Here is a 25211-nt window from a genome sequence, read left to right as displayed (position 1 = left end):
CAAAAACAATAAAGTTAAGGAGGTAATGTGAGATGATGTTTAATTTGAGTAAAATATTTATTCCTTGCACTTCAAGCTTATTTGCATAGTTTGACATTAGAAAGTATAAAAAAAACCATCACTATCAATTGCCTAAGTTAGTATTAATTAATTTGTGGTTATTCCTTCTCAAATTTTAAATTTATTGATAAACCCTCTCACTAGAGAAATTATACAATACGCCCGGCATACCACATCACAATCTGATGTAGTATGCCATGCCCAATGGAACAGAGACAAGTGTTATTAAATTTAAATAATAATTAGAAAAATATAATAATTTTAATTTTCTCAAAATCGGAATCTGTATCCGTCTTCAAAAACTACGGCCGGCAACGATACTCCTCCTCCATTCCTTCTCCTTCCGCTGTCCACTCACCATTGCTTTGTTACTTACTCCACCCCGTTCATAATTATTATTTCTACCCCAAATATCTGAGTTTCTCTGAGTGTTGTTAATTCGATTTTCTCTCTTTTTCTCTGAACTAAACAGAGATTGTGAAGTTTTTAAAATATCAGTGGAATTGGATTTTGTTTATGGGTGTAATCTATTGTTTGACAGCCTGCAAAATTTTAGAGAGAGAATGTGATTTTATGTTATTTAGGCTTCCAATTGCCATTTTTGTTCCTCCTTTTTCCTTTTTCTCAGCAACCAAATAAATTCTGAATAAAAATTAAAAAGCGGAAAGGTTGGAAACTTGATATTATCAGTTGTTTAGTAGATGGGAAATTGTGAAGAAGCAAAAGAAATTGAAAAAATAAAACCACTTTCATCTGCATATTTTGGCTCAAATTTTATATATGTACTAGTGTTAGATTTTAGAAAATAAATAAAGAAATTTTAAACAATGATGGAAAGTGTAAACATTAACATTTGTGAATCTGTTCTATCAACGGAAAGGAGGTGTCAATGGATGGAAACAAACGGAGAAGATAACATGTCTGGCCGTATAAGATTTCCACCGTTTTTTAGAAGGAATGGGATGCAAATTTGTTGAAGGAGGTGAAATATTAATTTGATTATTTAAAAAAAATTAATGACACTTGTCTATATTCCATTGGCCATGGCATACCACATCAGATTGTGTGGTATGCCAGGCGTATTGTATAATTTCTCCTCTCACCACTAACTACTCCAATTAATAGCTTATGGAACTTTAGACAAATGTAAACATTCTTAGCTTTTTTATGAATATTTCAATTATATTTTAATGTATGTCACAAACTAAAACAATGATGTAGCTAAAACGAGAGAGTATATTCATTTGTATACTTTTAAAATTAGAGGTGACAGCCTTTTGGTTCGAACTCATCTTTTTGCAAAAATAAGAATACAAAAAACTCGTGATGTATGCAGTAATTAATATTAAAAAAATATATAAAAATGACATTCTCGTGATGTATGCAATAATTAATATTAAAAAATATGTATAAATGACATTCATTAAATGGTCGTTTATATCATTTTCTATATCATTTTTGGAGTATTATAAAATTCCTCCTTTTTCTTTTATAATTGCTTGCGGAGATTAGGACAATTGAGGAAGTCAATTGAGAAAGCCTTAAAGGTAAAAGATAAGTGCAAAATTTGATCTTTAACGTTTTTAATGAATTGCAGATTTAACATATAAAATAATTCAAATTTAATATTAACATTTCAAATAAGATCAATTTTATTTTTACTTTACCGAAAATTTCAAAAACCGGGTTTAATTATTGTTTAACTCACATTAAACATCAATTATGTTTTTAAAAGAAATTGAAAAAAATGTCTAAGATGTTTTTAAAAATATAAGTTAATCACAACAAAATTTGTAAAAGTGTCTAAAATATTTGTTAAGTTACTAATATAATTATAAATAGCCAATTAAAATCGTACAAAATTGCTTCAATTTATCTATAAATTTGTTTGGAATATCTGATTTGATAGTTAAATAATAATCAAACTAACTTTACAAAATTTTTTATAATATAAAATTAAAATTAATTTTGCTTAAAATTATTATTATGATTAAATTTATACTATACGTTACGGTTAAATCTAGACTTATAAAAATTTGATACCAGAAATAAATTAAATAAAAAATTAGTTTTAAAATTGATTGGAGAAGTTGATAAAGCAATAAGAATAATTGAAGGTGGAATATGGTAGGTAGATTACATAGGGTTAGTTTTAGTTGGTTGGTTGGTTACTGAGATCATACCAATCATGTGATTTAGAATGTATCACGTGTCTCAAAGCCCATCACCCATGTGTATGTGGATTGCATTATTCCATGTATCATGGGCTTAAGCCTAGTATTCTATCTTTTGGGCTCTCAAGTCAATTTTATCAACAAGTTTATTGGGATAAATACACCATTATTATAGTTATCTCAAAATCGTCTCAATTTCAATTTATCTCTACAAAATATTCTAATTTTAAATTTTATCTCCATTAAATTACTCTGACCACAAAAAGTCATGCAAGTCAATTTTCATTACTATTCGAAACAACACGTGATTACTATCTAATTGACCGAAACGATACATAGCTGCCACAATTGATATGTAGTTTCAATGTTACATATCGTTTTAATAGCAATGAAAATTGACTACTGATGGAATAAAATAGGTACAAATGAAAATGAAAGGAGAAAAATGATCCAATTTGTTATAAAAACAATTAATAATTAACACATATATATGGACAATTATTGGTTAACCAACCAAGCATAATATGACGGCGGCATAAGCAAAGAAGACATTGACAAGAAATTGATTAGGATTATTAAACGTAAAACCATGAGAAGTTGGAACAGGATTATTGTTTTTAGAGGATGGCTGCTGAGGAAGAGTAGTTCCAGGCTGTGCTTGAGGTCCGGCCACCGGAGAAATAGTTTGATTACCTTGTACATTAACCTCTAGTTTCATTCCTCCTAAGCAATATAACTTATTACCAGAAATAAAATACCAACCCCCTGCTCTTGACAATGTCACTGTTGAGTTCCCATTTGAATATGTTTTTATAACATTGGTTGTGTTACATCCGTCAAATGATTGTTTTGTCACCTCGTTCACACTGTTCGATGATGAGTATTGGAACACTGACCAAAAAAGAAAAAAAGAAACCATTAAAACAAGAACATTCATGACTTCTCTTCATTGAAATTGAAAAATAAATTCAAATTTACTTAAATGTTTTTGTAGAAGCATAGATATACTTCTCATAGTAAATTTTGTTTCAATACAGAGCAATGTCAATTAAAAAGGAGTGACAATTCTGAGTCGGTAAGATATACATGTATTTTATTTCTATTATTATAAAATTCATAAATGAAGTAGTTAATTAATGAAACAATTAATAATGTGATTATCACCGTCCATTTTGTAGTAACAATTTTTATGTGTTTCTAAGAAAATAAAATTTTCAGGTGTTGCCCAAGCTAATGCAAAATAAATAAATATCGAGCACTCTTCAGTTGGTGGTGACTATAAGTAAAGATAGACATAGGTAGTCCCGATGGTTCAAGTGTGCCGACATACTCGTGACCTCAACCTCTAAACTTAGATAGGATTTTACTTTATAGATTCTATTACATGGACTTAGTGATGTATCCAGAGTTTACTAACATAAGTATTGTTTTCTAATGAAACTTAATAGGATTTTTTTTTTTTTTTTGTGTGATTTTACCTAAAAGATTAAAACCCCATGCCCTAAGTTCAATAAAGTTTTCTAATGAATAGTGGGGGCTTAAGTGTCTTCCAAACCCTAAAAATAGATCTAAAATTGCTTCATGTATTATTATTTAAATTTAAAATTGCTTCAAATTAAAAACGTTAAGAATAAAATTTTCATAATTTCTCGTGCAAAATGTATATCTACACTTCTAAAAAGATACAATTTTATTTGGGGAGAATTGAATTTAATACTCACATATAAAACATTGCAATCTTAAAACTAATATTTATCAACAATTACAATTTTAAGTCTTATTAATAAAAGTTGAGTAATTTTTAATGTATAATTTCATATTCGGAACTCCTTTCAACCTTTATCATTCTAAACACCCAATAAAAATTGAAATTGTATATCTTTTATTAATAAAGCGTTTTAATGAAATCTAAAACTGCACCGGTTTAATAGACGTTAGTATTAAGATTCAACCGTTTAGAAGCTAAATCTACTCATAACAAAAAAAAAAAAAAAAACAGGGATTAATTTTTAAGTCAACCCTACGAAAAGAAATTGAACCTTGTAAAAAAAGAAAGCAATTTGTGGCAATTAATGCAGCGGGAGAAATAAACAAGGACTTACATAGAATGTCGCCGACAACAAATTTCTTGGCCAGTGTCCAAGTGTCGAGATCAGTACTAATGTCCCAACCTGAATTATCCCCCACAACGTAAGTTGTCGCAGAACATGTTAAACCCCAAAAGCCTAGAAAGGCAACAACATAAATCAAAGGTAACCTTGGTCTAGCCATATCCATGGAGATATACACAACAAACAAATGACAATACAATTAATTAAGCATGGCCTGCCCTGCCTTTTGTACATAATATATATGTGAAGCTTGATTATTATTAGATCACCTAACTTCATCTTTTGCATGATTTCTTAGTTTACCAATATCGTCATATTTTCCCATCTAATGTATAAACAATTTCTTAATTACTAATTTAAAAAATATAAAAGGGTAATAAATGTTGGATTGAGACAGGGGTAAATACAGGGGCCTTGTTATATATGAAAATTAATTTTTTTTATATATAGATAATGATAAAATTATATAAAAGGGTTTAATTCTTTTTGTAGATTCATTAATAAAAATAATTTAAAACGTATGTCCAACTTTTACACTTTAATTAGTAAATCTTATATTAAAGTGGTTTTTATTATTTATTTTATTTAGGGCTTTTAAATTATCAGACCGGTTTATAATATTTTTAGTCTATGACTTGATCAATTTTATACTTTTGGACCCTGAACTATGATTCGAATTTGTAGATTTGGGCGTAGTTAAGAAGTAAAAACTTGCAGTCTTTGATGAATCCATGCTCCATTCGTCCAGTTGGTGAGGTGGGTGAGAGCCAAAAGGATCTTTGGTGGAAGGAGTTAAACCTCTTCCAACTCCTTATTTATCTTCATTTTGACTTTTCCCAATTATATCCACTTTAATATATAATAATAAATTTCACTCTTATCCTTTCAATTTTTAATTATTTGATACTTTTTTTTTTTTTGACTAACTGTTTGATACTTAAATGTCGAAATCAAGGTTATATGTATAGTTTAAGCACTCGAAATATAACAATTGATAATATCAACTATCTGAGTTATGTGAACTTGAGAACTTGAGAATACCTCGCTATTGACGAGCCCCTTCTTCCTCTTCTCCCACCATCGCTGATTACCAGTACCTCCGGCAACCAAGATTCACCCTCAAATCAAGCACAGATCCTACCTTCCGTCCTCCTCAAACACACCGCACAACCTATAAGGAAAAACCCCAATTTCAATTTCCCCTCTTATTTTATCCCGACCCCGTTTGTCTCTGCAGCCCGACCCCAAAATCGCACCCCTGTTCTTGCCCCTGCTCCCCGTCCGGTGACCGGCCGCTGGACTTACTAGCCCACTCTCCCCCCCCCCCCCCCCCCGTAATCAAACACCCAATCACCATATCCCTTCTTCCCGACTTCTGCATAATTCCAGTTCCGATTTTACCAATTACATCCCAAAACCCGTTTTTGATTTTCCCAAGCCGCGTTTTCCTGGCTTCCATGGATAACATTACTAACATGAGTTCTCTGCTTACTCTGGAGGATGAAACAAGGGATTAATCATTCAGCAGGACGAGTCTGAAGTCCAAGCTCGCCCAAATTCCTGGTGCTTAGTTGGCTCTTTTCTCACTGACCGCCCGATAAAGAGCTCGTTCATGAAAACAACACTCGCTGACGTCTGGAGTCCGTCGAAAGGTATATTCATTGAAGATTTGGGTCCTAATTTATTTCGTTTTGAATTCTACCATCCATGGGAACGAGATAGAGTGATTCAGGGAGGACCGTGGATGTTTGAACAACACCTACTTCTGATGAAGAAATTGGAAGAAAACCAAAACCCCATGGAATTGTGCTTATCCCATGCTGATTTTTGGATACAGGTGTATGATCTTCCAATTGGTTTTATGTCCGAAAAGGTAGCTGCCAGTATAGGAAATTTTGTGGGAACCTTTGTGGAAGCTGACCCAAATAACTTCACAGGGATTGCCAGAACTTATCTCAGGATAAGAGTCTCTGTTAATGTTCTTGCTCCTCTGAAAAGAAAGATGCAAATCAGTATCTCAGGGGGTACAGTCTACTGGATTAATTTTAAATATGAGAGGCTACCAACCTTCTGTTTTGTATGCGGGCACATAGGACATGCAGATAAGTTCTGTCAAGCTCTCTTACAAGTAGCAGAACCCGAAAAAGTAGAGAGAGCCTATGGTCCGTGGCTCAGGGCACCTACTCGACGTTCCCAAGTCCAACCACAATCGAAGTTCCTGTTACACCGTCCTCTTCAGGCACTTCCTCAATTGGGCAATCTGAACACAGCTGGCTGTCAGAGTGGTACTGTATCTGGGGCAAAGGAGGTATGTATTCCGAAGTTTGTAGTAATCCCACCAGGCTTCACTTCGAAAGATAAAGGGACAGTTTGTAAACAGGGAAAAGAAAACATTCTTGAGGGCGGGAATAAACTGTCAGGATTTTTTACACAGACTCCAGAGAAAATAGGGATTGAGATAACTGATCCGAAAAGGAAGCGTATAGAGCCGCAGACAGAAGAGGCACTGTTTCAGCTGAGTGGGTTCATGGAGATGGAGGATAACGAAGCAGTGGGTCAGGGAACAGGCACAAAACAAATTTCTGAAGCAAGCCGTGACAGTCCGGCTTGCAAGGGGATATGAGCACTCTATCTTGGAACTGCCGAGGTATCGGGAACGCTCCGACAGTTCGTCAGTTAGTAGATTGTGCACTCAATCTACGACCCGAATTTATTTTTCTGATGGAGGTCAAATGTAGTCGTACCAAAGTAGAAGCTATAAAAAAGAAACTTGCTTTTCAGGGCCTCTTTTTTGTTGATCCTATTAATAATGGAGGTGGGTTAGCTCTTCTTTGGAGAACAGCCAACTCGGTTCAGCTATTGGGGTATTCTTCTAATTTCATTGATTTCAGGGTCACTTTATTAGGTTTGCCGGAGTATCGATTAACCGGTTTTTATGGCTACCCTGAGAGATCTAGGCGTGCAGAGTCTTGGCATCTTCTCAGAAGCCTCAGAGCTATGGATTCCGACCCATGGGTTATTATTGGGGACTTCAACGACTTGCTCTCACAGACAGAAAAACGAGGGGGGAACAGGCATCCCCCAAACTTAATTAGGGGATTCAGTGAAGCCATTCAGGATTGTGGTCTGGCAGAGGTTAGTATGACAGGTTACCCTTTCACCTGGGAAAGGGGGCATAGCTCAATTCACCCTATTGAAGAAAAACTTGACCGCGCACTAGCAAATGGCAGTTGGTTCTCTCTATTCAGTGCAGCCTCAGTCACTAATGAAGACGCCCAATGCAGTGATCACACAATGCTGTTCTTGACTTTAGTTGAAGCTTCTAGTCCAATGATTCATCGTTTTCGCTTTGAGAACGCGTGGATACAGGAGGTAGACTGTACGGATCAGATCACCTTGGCCTGGCAGAATTCAGCAGAAGGAGATCTTCTGAGTAAACAGAGGAGCTGTGGGGAGGCTCTCGAAACTTGGGGAAATAGTATCAGGAACAGATTCAAGAGAGAAATTCGCAGCTGTAGGGCAGAAATCAAAAGGATCAAAAATAAAACTGATGCTCAGGCCCGCCAGGACTGTCAAACAGCACGAAATCGGCTTGATGAACTCCTTCTTCAGCAAGAAACGTATTGGAAACAAAGAAGTAAGGCTCTTTGGCTTAGCTCTGGGGATCAGAATTCCAAGTTCTTTCATTCAGCGGCTAGCACTAGGAGGAAAAAGAATGTTATTCATAAGCTACAAGATGAAGCTGGAAATTGGGTTGACTGGCAATCTGGGCTTCCCGCCCTTATATCAGGTTATTTTAACGATATCTTTTCTTCTACAGGCTGCCACTCTTCTCCTATTCTGGACCATGTCCAACACAAAATTTCGCCTGAGATTAACGCAGACATGCTGCAGCCCTTCACTGAGGATGAAATTAAACAAGCAATCTTCTCAATGCATCCTGATAAAAGCCCTGGGCCTGACGGTTTCAACCCTTGCTTCTATCAACATTACTAGGGCCTAGTTGGCCCGGATGTGGTTCAATCTTGTATACATTGGCTGAATTCAGGGGTATTTCCAGATGCTATCCATGAAACAAATATTGTGCTGATTCCTAAGAAAACAGTTCCAGAAAAAGTGTCTGACCTCCGTCCAATCGCTTTGTGTAATGTGGTGTACAAGATCCTAGCTAAGACAGTAGCAAACAGATTAAAGAAGGTCCTTGAGCTAATCATATCTCCATCACAGAGTGCCTTTATCCCGGGTCGGCTGATTACAGACAATGTTATGTTAGCTTTTGAAGTGAACCACTTTCTTGAACACAAGACACGCGGTTGACAAGGGTACGTTTCTCTCAAGCTCGATATGGCTAAGGCATATGATCGAGTAGAATGGACTTTCTTGAGTCAAATGATGCAGAAGATGGGTTTTGACGACAGATGGATTTCTCTTGTTATGCAGTGTGTTACCAGGGTAAAGTACAACGTTATACATAACAATCACACGATTGGCCCTATTATACCACAGCGAGGTCTTCGAGAGGGGGATCCAATTTCTCCTTACCTATTTTTGATCTGTGCAGAAGGTCTATCAGCTTCATTACAAGCTTTAGAGAATCAAGGAAAGATTAGTGGATGCCGTGTTGTCAGGTCAGCTCCTTCGATATCCCATCTCTTCTTCGCAGATGATAGTTATTTATTATTTAAAGCCTCAAGAGAGGAGTGTTTAGCAGTTCAACAGTGTTTACGGCAGTATGAAGCAGCCTCGGGGCAAAAAGTGAACTTTTCCAAATCATCGATATCATTCAGTAAAAACTGCAGCGCTGACCTTCGCTCCACCTTGAGCTCTCTATTGGGGATTCCATTAGGACTGGGCACGGCTAAATACTTAGGTCTCCCGGTTCTGATAGGAAGGAATAAATCACAGATCTTTCAGTACATAGCAGACAGAGTTAGAACCAGAGTCACCAGCTGGAAATCGAAGTTGCTATCTCGGGCAGGCAAAGAGGTACTTCTGAAATCTATTATTCAGGCTTTGCCATCATATGCAATGAGTCTATTTCTCCTCCCTCAGTTGTTATGTGCAGAACTAGAGAGGATGATGAACTCCTTCTGGTGGGGTTCGTCTAATTCAGATGGAAGAGGCATACACTGGAAATCATGGGATAAGCTGTGTGCCCCGAAGAGTGACGGAGGAATGGGATTCCGTAAACTTCACCTTGTCAATGTAGCTCTGCTAGCTAAACAAGCATGGAGACTTCTAACCAACCCCGAATCACTTGCCGTTCGAGTGTACAAAGCTAAGTATTATCCATCCTCTTCTTTCCTGGAAGCGGAATTGGGTAATAAACCTAGCTTTATCTGGAGGAGTATTCATGCGGCACAATCTCTGATAGCCTCAGGTGCAAGGCGGGTTGTAGGTACATGCGAATCTATCAATATCTGGGAAGATCCATGGCTTCCTGACCCGGACAATCCTTTTGTTATTAGTACTCATCTCCCGGATCTTGACAGCACAAAGGTATTAAGCCTCCAGAGAGACACAGGGGAATGGGACGAAGAACTAATAAATGGTATTTTTGTAGAAAGAGATGCAACCCTCATCCGGAATATCCCACTGTGTATGCGCCCGGTCCCGGACTCGTGGGAATGGTCATTGGGTAAGAGAGGCAGATTCTGTGTTAAAAGCTCATACCGACGCCTCTGGAATGATCAATTCGGAACTAGTTTGACATCGGAAGCAAGTGAAGTAAAGTGGGAATCAGTCTGGGCTCTTAAAGTTCCACCAAAAGTGAAGAATCTACTGTGGAGGACTCTGTCTGGATGCCTCCCGACACTAAAAGCATTGACGGCCCGTATGGTTCCAATTAACAATCGCTGTCCGATGTGTGAAGAAATGGAAGAAGACGAGTTTCATGCCTTAATTTCTTGCAGACATGCGCGGAACCTCTGGGATCTGTCGCGGCTCTCTGCACTCGGTAATAGATGCACATCGTTTAAAACCTTTTGGGCGGAACTGTTTGAGCATTATCCGAATGAAGCGGGCAACACAGCAATCAATTGTTGGTTTCTCTGGATTAATCGGAACAATAAAGTGTGGAATCAACAGGTAATGACAACAACAGCCCTCTCTGCGTCTGCTCTGCAATTCCTCGCGAGCTGGAAAGCTGCACAAAACCAACGGCTTGGTGCTCGAAGTTCGTCACCGGGCAATATCCAGAAATGGTGTAAGCCGCCCCCTGGTATGTATAAGTTAAACTTTGATGGGGCTATTTTCTCTAGTTTGGGGATTGCATGATATGGGTTTGTGTTGCGGGATAGCGTAGGTGACTTTCAGGCAGCGGGTAATGGTGTGTTTCATTGCAATCTAGACCCCTTCCTGGTTGAGGCGATCTCGTGTCGTGAGGCTTTGAGCTGGCTTAAAGACTCCGGAAAGGAAAATGTGTTAATTGAATCGGATTCCCAACTACTAGTGTATGCTATCCAGCGAGAAATTAGTGGCAATTCGACTCTCGACCTCATAATTGAAGACTGCAAACACCTAATCAAGGAAATTGCTAATTCGTCTATTTCATTTATTCGTAAAACAGCTAATTGTGCTGCTCATTCGTTAGCTCGTGCAGCTACATCGGTCAATGGTAGGAAGGTCTGGCTTTCAGAGCCTCCCCCATATGTATGTTCTGCTCTTGTTTGAGAAATTTTATGTTACGCCGGGCATACCACCTCTCAAAGGTGAAGGTGACGTGGTATGCCTCACCAATTAGAAAATTTACATGTGTTAAAATTATTAAAAATAATTATAATGCAAAAAATAAAATGTGGATTTATCACTCTTCTTCTCTCCCACGCCTCATGCCCCTTCTGCAATTCTCTTTTGTTTCATATGAATCTGTCCCAAAAACCAAAATAATAGATTGTTTCTTATCATTCATATCTCGTCTCAAACTATAGGCTAAAACTAAAAGGTTGAATCAAAACATAGTTACAACAATTGAATGAGTGATATATTAGAATTTATACAAAAATTACAGCAAATCCCATCCCAGAACCAAAGGCTATTCTATTCATACAGTTTTGATCACATGCACCTTAATGACCACGTAGAATTTTATCATTCACCATTAGATCTAAGGCTATTTTCCTTAGATGAGGGATTTTTACTCAAAAGAAAAGATGAAGTTGAAAATTACTGATGATTTTCAATTGGATCTCACTAATATCCCTATGAATTTGAATTATTTCTTCAAACTTACTTTGTGGCGTTGGATTTTGGCAGAGTTAGAAAACAGAATAGCCGTCGCCGGAACTTGAATGTCAGTTTTGCCTCGTCGGCCAGGTGGTTTACTTTGACAATATAAGAGAAAAAGAAAAGAGCAGACCAGTGGCGGATCCAAGATTTGAGGGATGGGGGGCAAAACTCTATGTAAATTTTTTTAGACAAAATAGCATTAATTGAAAAAAATATACTTTAGTACATAATTGCTATTCGATAGAAAGTGTCTTAAAATAAAAAAAAAAATCTAATGCTAAGTAGATCGACGATTACAAGGTGACAATTGACATTTACGATCTGTCATAGCTTGAAAACGATCCAAAATATCTTCATTATCAATGTTAATGAAGATATCCTTCGAGCTAAATACTACCAAACAGTCATTCAGTCAATCATCTGACATCCAATTTCTCAAATCGGTCTTTACAATATTCATTGCTGAAAATACTCTTTTAACATAAATTGTTGCAACTGGTAAAAGCAATGTCAACTCAATTAGGCGATACACCAATCTATCATCATCAAATCATCATCTATTATTCTTCAAAATAAATAAAATATGTCATCATCAATCAACCAAATTTATACATGGTTATCCAATTTCACACATGAATTAAAATTAGGGTAAATTATAAAAATGGGTCAAATAGGATGCCCATTTACATATTTAACCCATTTACTCAACCTACTACATATCTAGACTGATTTTGTGTGACTTTCCCATAATACCCTTAATATTTAAGCGTGTCTGTCTCCCTCCCGTCTGACTTCGCAGATTCGATCTTATGCGAAACTTGCAAAGCTAATGTTTGGGTTTACATGATGAATTTAATTAGCATATGCGAAGCCTGCGAAGCTAATGTTTGATTTAGTTGATGAATTTAATTAGCATATGCGAAGCCTGGATGTGTTTTGAAGCTAATTCGTGAAGTGGTATATAACAAAAAAATACCAAACAACAACGGATTCTAACATTAAAATCATAACATTATCAAAATCTACAACAAGATTGCCACAATAAACTCCTAACAAATCACTTCATAATACATAGGCTCCTATTCAATACCGATGGATGGATGTGTCTCACGGTACAGAACAAGATTACCACAATAAACTCCATAACAAATCACTTCATTATACATAGGCTTTTATTCATCACTGATCGATGGATGGATGGATGTCTTACGATACATAGGCTCTTTTTCACCACAGGGATGGATGTGTCCCACGGTGTAGACTCCTATTCACAACCGATGGTTGGAAGTCTAGGCCTTTTGGAATGGATGTCGCTCATGGCACCCCAACACGCCGACTTCCAAGAATGAATATTATGTATTCAACCACCTTTAGAAAAATTTAATCGTGTTAGTCAGAAAAAAAGGAAGATTTGGATTCACAAAACGATGATTCGCTAAGTATGCAAACATAAATGTGCAAGGAAGAGGGTGATTTTACTTAGCGAAACAATGATTTTGCGATGTCTGCGAGGAGGAATGTGACGCTTTGACTTCGCAAATTGATGATTTCGCGGAGTCTGTGAGGAGAAATGTGACGCTCTAACTTCGCGAAACGATGATTTCACGGAGTCTGCGAGAGAAATTTATCGAATTACCTCGCAAACTTCGCGTAATCATCATTTCGCGAAGTGAAATCGATAAATTTCTCCCCACAGACTTCGTGAAAACTGCATATGCTAAGTGGATTTATGAGAAAAACGCAGAAAAAAATAGTATATACTTACATTTTTCAACGAAACCAATATGATAAACTGGGAAAAACGATGAATATAACATAGAATCACCATTTCTTCGATGGTCACAAGAAGAATGAAACTAAGAAACGAGCAGGAAATGGAAGATGAGGAACCATGGCTTCGTTTTCTAGGATTAGGAAGTTGCAGAATCAAGAGATGAAGGGAGGAAGAAGAGAAATACATTGTGATTTGGAGAAATGGTGTAGATTTCGTGCAATTTAAAGGAAGATATGAAGATCAAAAGTCTTGGAATCATTAATGGAGGAGTTGCCAACCGTTTCGTGCAACCAAAGAGAAGAGGGGAGAGAACGTTCGCGTAAGGGGGAAGTGGGAAGGTTAGGGGTATTATGGAAAAGTCACACAAAATCAGTCTAGATATGTAGTAGGTTGAGTAAATGTGTTAAATATATAAATGAGCCTCCCATTTGACCTAGTTTTGTAATTTACCCTTAAAATTAAAGGGTAAAAGTTAACTAACCTAAATCTGAAATTGAGGTGTTGTAGGAGATGGTGGCCGGCCGACGGCGACACTACTCGGCCGGAAAAGGAAGACGTTGGCCGGACGGATAGGAGGAGTTCAAAGCTTGGAGGAGGGAGCTCGGCTGCTATTAAAAGAATCCCCTATATATAAAAAAACCATCTGCTGCCTCTACCTATACTGCTTCTTTTTATATCAAAAACCCACAAGGTAAAACGATGTCGTTTTGAGGGGAAACAAAATGACGTCGTTTTGGATTAATTTTTTTTCCAGGATGGGGGTGGGGCAAATGCCCCCTTTTGACCCCCCCCCCCCCTAAATCCGCCCCTGGAGCAGACGGAAAATGATAGTGGAGGGGAAGGACCAACTAGCAGTCACCAGGTGGAGATTGAACGAAACAAGATGACGACCTGTGAAGTGGAACTAACCGAAAATTCATTGTGTGCCCGCAATCTTTTCTGAAAGTTGAGAGTTTGGTTTTTGGGATAGATCCCTATGAAAAAAAAGGAGGAGAATTGCAGAAAGGGCGTGGGGCGTGGAGGAGAAGAAGACTGATAAATCCACATTTTTTTTTGCCTTATAATTATTTTTAATAATTTTAATACATTTAATTTTCTAATTGGTGAGGCATACATACCACCTCACCCTTAAGAGGTGGGTCGGGTGTACAATAAAATTTCTCCCCTTGCTGAATTAGAGTTTTTTTTATTTCCATTTCAAAAACATCTTATGTTTTTTTTAATATCGGTCGAAAATATTTTTTATTAAAATTAAAATTAATAAAAGAAATCGGGTCCTGATTTCCGGTTGAACCACCGAGTCACAAATTGGTTCTAATGTTTGTTGTATTATTTGTATTTAAAAAAAAAACTAATATGATCCAAATTCGAAATCTGCGCGGATTTGGCAACTTGGGTTTTTAGTTCTCATCAAGCTTTGCCTACTAGTACCATTTTTTAACAATTAAATATTAATAATAATAAGAATGGTGTATGGGATAGTAGTAATGCTTTTTGAAAACATGTTTTTATGGGATAACATTACTTGATTATAGTTGGAGAAGGATTGTTTGTGTTTTAGTAGTATACTAGTTTAGACCCGTGCAATTGCACGGAGTTTATAAAATTTTCTAGGAATGCAATTTTTTGTTTGTATTAATTATCTTATAAAAATACTAATGAACATATAAACTGAAATTTGTACTCGTATTTGTTTTATTTTCTTCTAATGCAGCTCTAATAGTATGTATTGCCACTTTTAATTAATAGTCTAGAAAAACTTAAGCAATGAAAATATCAACTTAAGCAAAAACTTAGACTACCACCATAAGTTTGATTGAGAAAAAAAAATCAAATATAAAGTTAATAAAAGAACAATATAACAAATTTATCCGAGGAGACTGTACTTTTTTTTTTAAATCTGATAACAAACAATAAGCATATGTAGACTTTAGTATTTTAGAAAGGGAGAAGAAAACTGCCAGAAAATAAGAAATGGGTAGAAAAATAAGTTAAAATGACTTCAAATCATGTGCGAGAAATTACTCATGAGCCACATGTGATATTGACACCATTTTCACATTATTAGGAGTACAACAGAAAAATAGAAGCTCCATATTGGAAAGTGACATATGCATTTCTCCATTTAGTTCTCTTTGATTCACTCGATTCTACACACTTTGCATCATACAATTCAACATTGGGGACATATGGAAGAATCAGATCTTGCTATAGAAACACTTGTCCAGGCTCGTACCTAAAATCTGAAACGATATTCAGAACATACGAAGCCAAACTGGTTAAAATAGATTTAATTCCCAATTAATTGTATAGTCACCAGTTCCCAGTAGAGTCCATATTTGGTAGCAACCAAATTGAATTTTTCATATTTCTATTGACAAACTTGACAGACCAGAATGATAAACAGGAAGAATGTGATCTCTCCCTTATGTAGGCTGATCAGTCACTCACTTCAGAACTTGCTACATCGATAGGCAAAATCGCATTACATATTTAGCAGGTAAACATAAATTAATTTGAACACTTCGCACCAGTCTAAATTCTTTGAAGAATATAATATAGAAGAAAATTGAAAAATAAACAGGTGGGTGGCATTCTAAACTTAAAGCCAGAAGCACAAATATAATATTTAGCAAGCAATTTCAAAATTGGGAAGAATTGAGCAGTAAAAACGGATGAAAAGAAGCTGTAAACATATCTGTAAGTTGAAGCCAAATAATTGGGCGTAAAAATGAGGTTAGCAAAACAGAAATTTGAACAAATTATTCATTTTCCACCCATAAGTTTGAGATTCTATACCTATATTAGCAAGTTAATTTAAATTCAATTAGCAAAGTACAATAATCATAACAAATGTTAAATCATTTTAGTCTCAAGAGATCACAAACTCAGTAACATATTCATTATGTTTTTATTTTTGCTAAAAATTTTGGAGGAACTATAATAGCATGAAAACAACAACATCATGCCAGGAAGTCTAAAATCATTTTTCTTTCTATGTGAAAAGTGAAAGAGAGTAGTGTAATGTTTTTTCACTAAGATATTTTCTAGATAACCTGATTAGTGTACAGAGCAATACGAAGTTGAATAATACACTTCTGCTTTCTCTGTCTCTCTCTCTTTAAAACACCCATTTAAAGTTGTTTGATCCCCCTCCCTCTCTACCTCTACATTTCATAAGTGAATTTTCAACCCTTTTGACTCATTCATGTTTTAAAATTAGGAAATGATTCAACCAAAGAGAATTCTGCAGTAGCCTTGGTTCTCCTCAGCAAATTTTATTAAATCGTAAATAAAATATGATAATTTCATCCACTACGCTCTTCATGAATGAAGAGTAGATTTAGAACCCATAAAAAGCTGAATAAACTGGAATAACATTATCAGAAGTGAAGTATTCTAAATTGAATGTTACAGTGAATATAATTATATAATTTCCAAGATAACAATCAGAAAATCATTTGAAATTGCCATAAAAAAGAACCAGTAAGTCATATATATATATATATATATATTCAAAGCTTCAAAATTGAACTTTAAATTGATCTCTCCTTTTTCAAATTTGTGAGTTTTGATCAGTTTTGAAAGAGGAAAAATGGGCAGAGGTAAGATTGAGATCAAAAGGATTAAAAATGAAAATATCAGGCAATTCACATTCTCAGAAGAGCCGAATTGGTTAAAAAGGTTCAAAAAACTTCGTTCTCCTTAAAGCTACTTCAATTTCATCCAAAGTTGATTCAACCATATGTAAATCACCACATCTATTTCTTCCTAAAAGCTGTATTAAACTTCATTAAAATTGCTCTTGTATCATGACTGTAGTACCAAAGCGCCTAAAGAAAATAGTAAAATTGCTCACCAGTCACAATAGATTCCAATCCATCCTCTTCCATAATACACCCAATAGCAAAAAAAGAAAGAATCTGAACAATTAGAAATCGACACAGAGAAAGAGATTGTTGAGGGTGAAGAAGATAAAGTAGGACATATGCATGAGAAACTGCTAAATAGGCTATCGAAGAAGAAACCGTTATGGTGCAAGAATTTGGGATCGTGATAGTGGAGTGGGTAGAAGATGAACAGTTATGGTGCAAGAAGTTTACAACGAAGTATAACTTAAAAAAGTGCAGTTGCAACTCTTGGTTATGCATTTGACACATCACACAAAAGTAAATTTAGAAGTGACATGTGTCAAATCTGTCTACAGATTTAATATATTGTATAGATAGATAGATTTAGACCTCACCCTCACCTCCTAATAAGGGATTTAGACCCAGTTCTTTATCACTTAATTTCAGTAACAATCAGTTCAATTCAGTTCAATTCAATTCAGTTCAGTTTAGTTTAGATTCAGCATTCAGTTTCAGTATCCAGTTTCAACATTCAGTTTCAGTATTCAGTAATTTATCATTATTTATTATATTATAATTATTTATATATAATTTATTATAATTATTATTATTTATCTATAATTTATCATAATTTATTATTATTATTATTTATAGTTTATCATTGTCTATAAATTAGATAAAAGTCAAGAAATGATAGTTTATTAAAGTATATATCGTTTAATAAAAAAAATTAAAACTAAAGTATGCATCCATATTTAAAAATTAGGAATTATATCCATATTATGAATTATTTCTCAAATTTACCGAATTTATCAATGTTAGGGATAAAATTGCATCATTTTAGACGTTAGAGGTAAAATTACTCCTGACCCAAAACATTATTTTTGCACTTTTAACCCTTAATTAAAATAAAAAGTTAAGAGTTTGTATTCATATGAAGATTTGTATTTAATTTTATAGGCTTTAAATTATATGTAAATTTGTGTTTGTATGTAATTTTTATTTTTAATTTAAATTAGACTCATTTTTATTTAATTTCATAGGCTTTTATCGAGCCAAGATTTTATCAACCCTTAATTTAAATTAGACTCATTTTTATTTAATTTCATAGGTTTCAAATCAGTGTATCAATTGTTCCAACAAAATAACTATATTGTTCCAACAGAATTCTTAAATTATTCCAACAGAATACTTACATTGTTCCGACAGTGTACGAAATTGTTCCAAATCAGTAGCATTCAGTTAAATTCAGTTCAGTTCAGTATTCAGTAGCATTCAGTTCAGTTTAATTCAGTTCAGTTCAGCGATAAAGAACAGAGCCTTACTCAATTATCTTTCATTCCACACACACAATAGAAAGAAACTAAGGCGGCGTTTAGTTCTGGATCTTTAAGAATGGGAATAGGAATGGAAGGGTTTCATTTCCTTTGTTCTTGTTTGTTTAAAAAAAAACTCATTTCCTTCACTCATTTTAGATTATGGGTTTACCCCACTTTAGGTTAAGCCCATTACTCCAAGCCTTATAGGGAATTGGATTCACTTTATCTCATTCCCTTTCCTAAACATATCCAAACACATGGGGGAATTAATGTTTATTCATTTCCTTTCCTTTAGCCCTTGTTTGGGAAGAGGTTAATGAGAGTAAATGGGAGTAATGGAAGGTTAAGTATTATGTTAACCTTGTTTGACAGTTATTTTTTAAGAGTAAATGGAGGTTAATGAGGTTAAATGTTTACTTTCTCTAACCTTCAAACTCTAACCAAGTAACGTAAACTTTTTTAAATTTTTTTGTCTCTACAGAGTAAATTTAACCTTCCCCCCTCCATATTTAAAACTCTCAAACGAGGTTAACTCATTTACATCCTATAAACTCCCAAACAAGATTAATTTTTAACTTTCCATTCCATCACTTCCATTTCCTTTCCATTACCTCCTTTAACTCTCACCTCCATTAACCTCCAAACTCCCAAATAAAGGCTTAGTTTCCCCTTCTTGATTCATTTTCTCTTACCCCTTGTGAACCAAACGCCCCCTAAAGCTTATTGCAAAATGGAATTCGGCCCAAGTATCTAAATTGTCTAAAATCAAATTTCTTTTTTACTCTGTAAATTCCTCTAATCTAATGCCATGAAAGTGAACTTGTATGCCAAAGTTTAGATACAACTTTTCTGTTCAACTTCTAGGAATTGTATATTTTTTTATTTTGGTTATCTAACTTTTCCCATTTTATCTCAAGATGGAGAAAAGTATTTCCCTAAGGATGTAGCTGAGCATCAAATCGTTGAGGTATAATATATCTTTTTTCATTCATTTTTTTAGAAGTTCGAAAATAATCTTCTTCCTTGAATGATAGGGAGTTGAACATGCTTCAGCAGCTTCTGGATTTGCAATATCATTGCTAAACAAGCTTGTAGACTCTTTGACTCATCAATTCAAAATGAATCAGTGTAACGACCCGGTCCGGAATAGGTGGCGCCGGGGTAGAAGACCTGAGCAAGGAGCGGCCTAAGGGATGGCGATGGGGGTAGGAATGAACTGAATCCCACATCGGAAATGGAGAGGGAGTGATTGGGGCTTATTAGTAAAATGTGAATCTAATACATGCTGACGCGTTTTAAAGCCGTGACGCGTTTTAAAGCCGTGAGACCCAATGTGTTGGAATTGGGCCAAAGCGGATAATATCTACATGGTATTGGATCAGGGTGTTACAACCATACCATCCATGATCTTCAAGATCATAACAGAAGACTTCAAGAACGGATTTACTCTTTAGAGTGTGAGCGTGATAATTTAAAAGCAGATGCTTCTACATATTCCTTCATTAATTATAAGAAGTTGGGGGAGAATACTTCATTGCTGATTTAGAGAACCTTAATGGGCCTTGGGAATTTCATGGAAAGAATGGGATTAAAGCTTGTGAAGTAGATATTGCTCCAGATGAGAGGATACCAACATTGCAACGATTGGATGAAGATCATGGAGTTGATGAGGAGGAGCATTCCTTTCGATGATACTTTTTTCGGATTAAACCTTTGTTTGGCGTAAAATATTTTACATAGTTGGTTATAGTTAAAATTTATTTTTATCAAAAAGGTTGTTTTCCAATCATAGTTAAATATTATATTTTTTTAGAATTTTTTTATTCATTACGACTGTAATGAGCTAATGGATAGGAATAAATTCCTGTCCACAAATGGAGCAGTGGCTTCATGCCACTGCCCCCAACAAATATTTAAAAAAAACATTAATTATTATTTAATAAAAATAAAAATAAAATTTATAAAATAATTATAAAGAAAGAAGTTAATTTATCATTTTATAAAAATAAAATTATATATTATAATGATGTTATTGAATTTTTATTTTATAAAAGTTTAATTAAAATTAAAATTTAATTTTGCTTTGAAACGTTAGAATTAAATTTGCACAATTTCATACGTTGGGGTTAAATTTATACTTTACTTAAAACGTTACGGTTAAATTCAATAACATCATTATAATATATAATTTTATTTTTATAAAATGGTAAATTAACTTCTTCTTTATAATTGTTTTATAAATTTTATTTTTATTTTTATTAAATAATAATTAATTTTTTTTTAATATTTGTTGCCACTGCCCCATTTGTGGACAGGACCACTAGCTCATTATGGCGCCGTAATGAATAAAAAATTCCAAAAAAAAATATAATTACTATGGTTGAGAAACAACCCCTTTGGTGAAAATAAATTTCAACTATGACCAACCATGTAATAATTTTTACTTTTTACCCCTAACAGAAGTTTAATCCATTTTCTCCTGCATTTTAGACGGTGTTTGGTTGCTCCTTTTCATACTCCTTTTTGCCTTTTTATTTTAAAAGAGAGAGTTTTAAGTGTTTGGTTAGTGACCTCCTGTTTGTCTTTTACATCCGCATTAGTTGTTTGGTTAGTAATTTCATGTTTACCTTTTACACCCGAAAAGCAGCCTCTTACAAAAGCAGAGAATCTCTGTTTTTTGGAAAAGCAGTTTTTTCCAACAGCAAACTGTAACAGCAACAGCAAATAGCAAACCGTAACAACAAAAACAGTTGGTAAAACAAGCAGACCCTTAAACTTTCTATTTTTATGATAAATTTATCTTTTGGGTACGCATATTTTATTTTCTTTGTGAATCTTTGGAAAAGGCACAATTTGGCTTTAATTATATTAATTTCCATAAAATCTTTCCTGCTCCCAATTACTTCAACTTGGATTTCATATAATTTTGATAAATGTATTGGCATTGCCTGCATCATGGTATAGATAAAATATCTTCTCTTGTAGAATATGAATTTTTCTTTACTATGTGTCTGCATTATGGTAGAAACCGGTGTTCCTCCGTAGAAGATGAATCCTTAGAAGCTCATCTTCCCTTGTAGAAAATGATCCATTTCTCATGACACATATCTTATCAAAATTTGAAGCATAAATGAATAAATGTATCTTTCCTCATAAAAGACCACGATATAAAGCCTTTCATATAAAATGGTAATTCTATGAGATTGTTAACCTTCCTTTAACTTTATTTTTATAAAATGAAGATTATTTTTTAAGATTTTTCTCACTCAATATCAAATTTTAAGTTAGGTTGCTTGGAGAAAATAAATAAATAATAGAAACAAGCACAATAAATTTTACTTGGAAATCCCAATGAAGGGAAAATCCACCAGACCATAATTACGGTTCCATTACCTTTATTATTTCAGAATAATGGTTACACAATACAACTGGTCTAGAAATAGACTTTTGAGAGATTTGCATTACATACTTTATGAATCTTTTTTTCGTTCTAGAGTCTCGATTTTACAAGTTTTTGGTCCAACAATCCTTATTACGCGATAGGTAGACTCTTAACCACTAGATTTAAACCTTCGCCACAAAATTTATTTCTCCCATGCAAATATAAATGTGTTCATTAGAATGGAATTCAATAACTATCATTTTTTTTTCTTTTGTTTTTAAGAAAATGAGTTAAGGTTAAATAAACTTAACTATAGCTAAGAGGGAGTAATGTATTATCAAATCTTCAATGATACGACGAAATCTTGTGACATGAATTAGCATTTATGATAACCGCATACAATGTATTACTACTACTTGTGGATATATATATATATATAAATGAAAAGGCTGAGCTCAAGGTCATTAGTGCTTTGACTTTTTGACCTCCTTCTTCTATCTAATTCTAATCCACTTGTAGTATACAGATTGTCCAAATCCAATGGGCTATTACATCTTTAACTGACCGTTTAAAGGTAACAACAAGTTTGGGTTCTACCTCCTCTTGCCTTGGAGCTTGTCTGCATACAGACCTCAACTAGCTTCTTTTTAAAATTAAAAAAAAAAGTTAAGACTAACCGTCATATGATCATCAGCCATTTTAGGATGTCTGAAATTCGTATATAAACCCCAATCTGGATCTCATTCTACTAAATCATTTTCTTTGATATTAATTAAAATAGAAATGGAGGGTGATGAAGGGTCAAGCAGTAAATTTACAATAGGCAATACTGCACAAGAGAGGAGCTTATCTTATGTCCCTGATTGTTATAAAATTCCCAGTTCGGGGCGTCCTAGTTTAGTTCATGAGATTGCGAATGTGCCTGGCATTGATTTGGGTGGCCTCAGAAAGGGTGCTGTCCAAAGGGCTAAGGTTGTCCGAGATATTGCTAATGTATGTCGCCATATCGGCTTCTTTCAGGTAATAATAATATCACTCAACCAATCTCTTTATTTCTCTTTTTTTGTCCCAGTTTCTTACTTTTTTGTGGGTAAAAAGAAAAAAAGAAATAGATAAAATGTAATTATTTTATTTGTTCGGTTTCGGTTGAGAATGTATGTATTCTAAAAACTTTGTCGGTCTATATCAAAAGCCACGTGCTATTTTCATATATATCCAATTCCATTGTGTAATATAATTTATTGTTATTTAGATAATGAACCATGGGATAAGTGAATCAGTAATGGAAGGAGCTCTTGAAGTAGCATCAGAATTTTTCGAATTACCAATGGAAGAGAAGAAGAAGGTGATGTCAAAGGATGTCCATAGCCCTGTAAGATACGGGACAAGCATTAAGGACGGTGTAGACAAGTTCCAGTTCTGGAGGGTTTTCCTTAAACACTATGCTTATCCTCTTTCCCATTGGATTCATCTTTGGCCTCTAAATCCTCCTAGTTATAGGTATTATATATATTCTTTTTCATAACTAATTTCTACATCATCAATATCTCACCCTTGTATATATAAAAAAAACATATAGAATGTTAGTATTCATTGTTAGAAAATTTCTACAATAGGTGAGAATCAATATGGGCTCAATCCACTTGGATTACATCACTGATGTAGTATTATCTGAATGGAGAAATCAATACTTAGCTCGATCTATGTTATATGTACAATATTTCAAGTATGACATGATGATATCTTCTAAATACTATGAAAATACTTTTTTTTGTTAAAAAAATAAAAAATATAATAAAATCTTGAACTTTGTCTGTTTTAAGAATTAAATTTCTGATTAATTATTTTTCTACATTGAATCCCTGATCGTTGATTCTATTATAGATTTGACCTTTATTTTTTTCATCGAGTTTGGGTAACACGAGCCTTTGAGAGATTCAACCAGTTGATGTGGACATTTTCACTTCCTTGGGGACAAATAAAAAAATAACTTCCTTGACTAGGGGAGAGAAAGTAAAACTAAAAAGAAATTACAGAAATCGATTTCCACCAGGTTCTTTCAAGCTCGAAATCGAGTTTGGAAGAACCTGCTAGAAATGGATTTTGGTATTAGGAAAGAAGATCAATTTGGTGATTTGATGGAAATTGCGAAATAGGAGAAAATAAGGTCGAGCTTGAAAGAACTTATAGAAAATTGATTTCTGTGTTACTCTTTATCTATCCTAGTCAATAAACTCTTATTTTTATTTGTCCACATCAATAGGCCGAATCGTCCTAACGATGTGTGCCGCCCAAACTCGACGGAAACAGAATCAATGATCATAGACTCAATGTGGAAAAATAATTGATTATTAGCTTGATCTTTAAAACATATAAAGTTCAAGGGTTAATTATGCTTTTTTTCCAAAAATTATTCTAATAAAAAGAAGGGAAAAGATGGGCACAAAATACTTTTAGCAGAAAATTAAGTACTACTTGTAGAACATGTTTCATTGATTTCTGAATGTTTCAGGGAAAAGATGGGCAATTATTGCACTGAAGTTCGGAATTTAGCCCTAGAATTAATGAGTGCAATGACAGAAGGCCTTGGGCTAGGCTCAACTTATATGCAAGACAAAATGGAGGAAGGAGTACAAGTAATAGCAGCAAATTGCTACCCACCATGCCCCAGCCCCGAAATAGCTCTCGGACTACCTCCTCACTCCGACTACAGCTGCATAACCATTGTCCTACAATCTTCACCTGGGCTCGAAATTAAGGACGACCCTAGAGATAACAAGTGGCGAATTGTCCCACAAATCAAGGGTGCCCTTCAAGTCCACGTTGGTGACCATTTTGAAGTGCTCAGCAATGGGCTATACAAAAGTGTATTGCATAGGGCTACCCTTAATTCTGATATTACTAGAGTTTCGATTGCTAGCTTGCACAGTTTGGGTATGGATCAGAAAATGGCAACTGCATCTGAGCTTCTTGATGATGATGAACATCGTAGGAGGTATAAGGAAAGTAGTTTCAGAGATTTTTTGAATTTTCTTTCGAGTAATGATATTACTCAAGGGAAGAGCTTTCTTGCTACACTCAAAATCAGCTAATGGATCAGGCAATTGGATTGGGATTAAGACATCAAATTTGGCCAATTTTTATTCCATTATTATTAGCTTAGTTAAGTCTTATCACTATCTTATGTTGTTTTGTTTCTGTCTATCTAATGTGCGTCTTGTTTTTTTCTCGAATTCATACGTGTCTGTAGTTTGCTTATGGGTTAGGCTTTTGCCTCCGAGTTTAAATCAACAATTAAGTGTCTGTTTGTTTC

The 25211-nt window shown here is 34.7% G+C and overlaps 2 protein-coding genes across 2 annotated transcripts; one reads left to right on the top strand and one right to left on the bottom strand.

Annotated features, from left to right (window-relative positions):
- Positions 1-2691: 2691 nt before the first annotated feature.
- On the bottom strand, positions 2692-4514 carry LOC136228067 (mavicyanin). The gene is made up of 2 exons (XM_066016918.1): positions 4337-4514; positions 2692-3125 (listed from the first exon to the last, which is right to left on the bottom strand). Exons 1-2 carry the CDS (start codon positions 4509-4511, stop codon positions 2740-2742), a joined length of 561 nt encoding a protein of 186 aa, XP_065872990.1. The 5' UTR covers positions 4512-4514; the 3' UTR covers positions 2692-2739.
- An 18000-nt stretch (positions 4515-22514) lies between these two features.
- Positions 22515-25211, top strand: LOC136227993 (flavanone 3-dioxygenase 3). Its single transcript, XM_066016842.1, has 3 exons — positions 22515-22918; positions 23151-23398; positions 24411-25211. The coding sequence occupies exons 1-3, from the start codon at positions 22682-22684 to the stop codon at positions 24988-24990; spliced, it is 1065 nt and encodes a 354-aa protein (XP_065872914.1). The 5' UTR covers positions 22515-22681; the 3' UTR covers positions 24991-25211.

Source organism: Euphorbia lathyris, chromosome 1 (assembly GCF_963576675.1).
Source record: "Euphorbia lathyris chromosome 1, ddEupLath1.1, whole genome shotgun sequence".
Classification (NCBI taxonomy): domain Eukaryota; kingdom Viridiplantae; phylum Streptophyta; class Magnoliopsida; order Malpighiales; family Euphorbiaceae; genus Euphorbia; species Euphorbia lathyris.
This window is presented reverse-complemented; position numbering and strand designations above follow the sequence as displayed.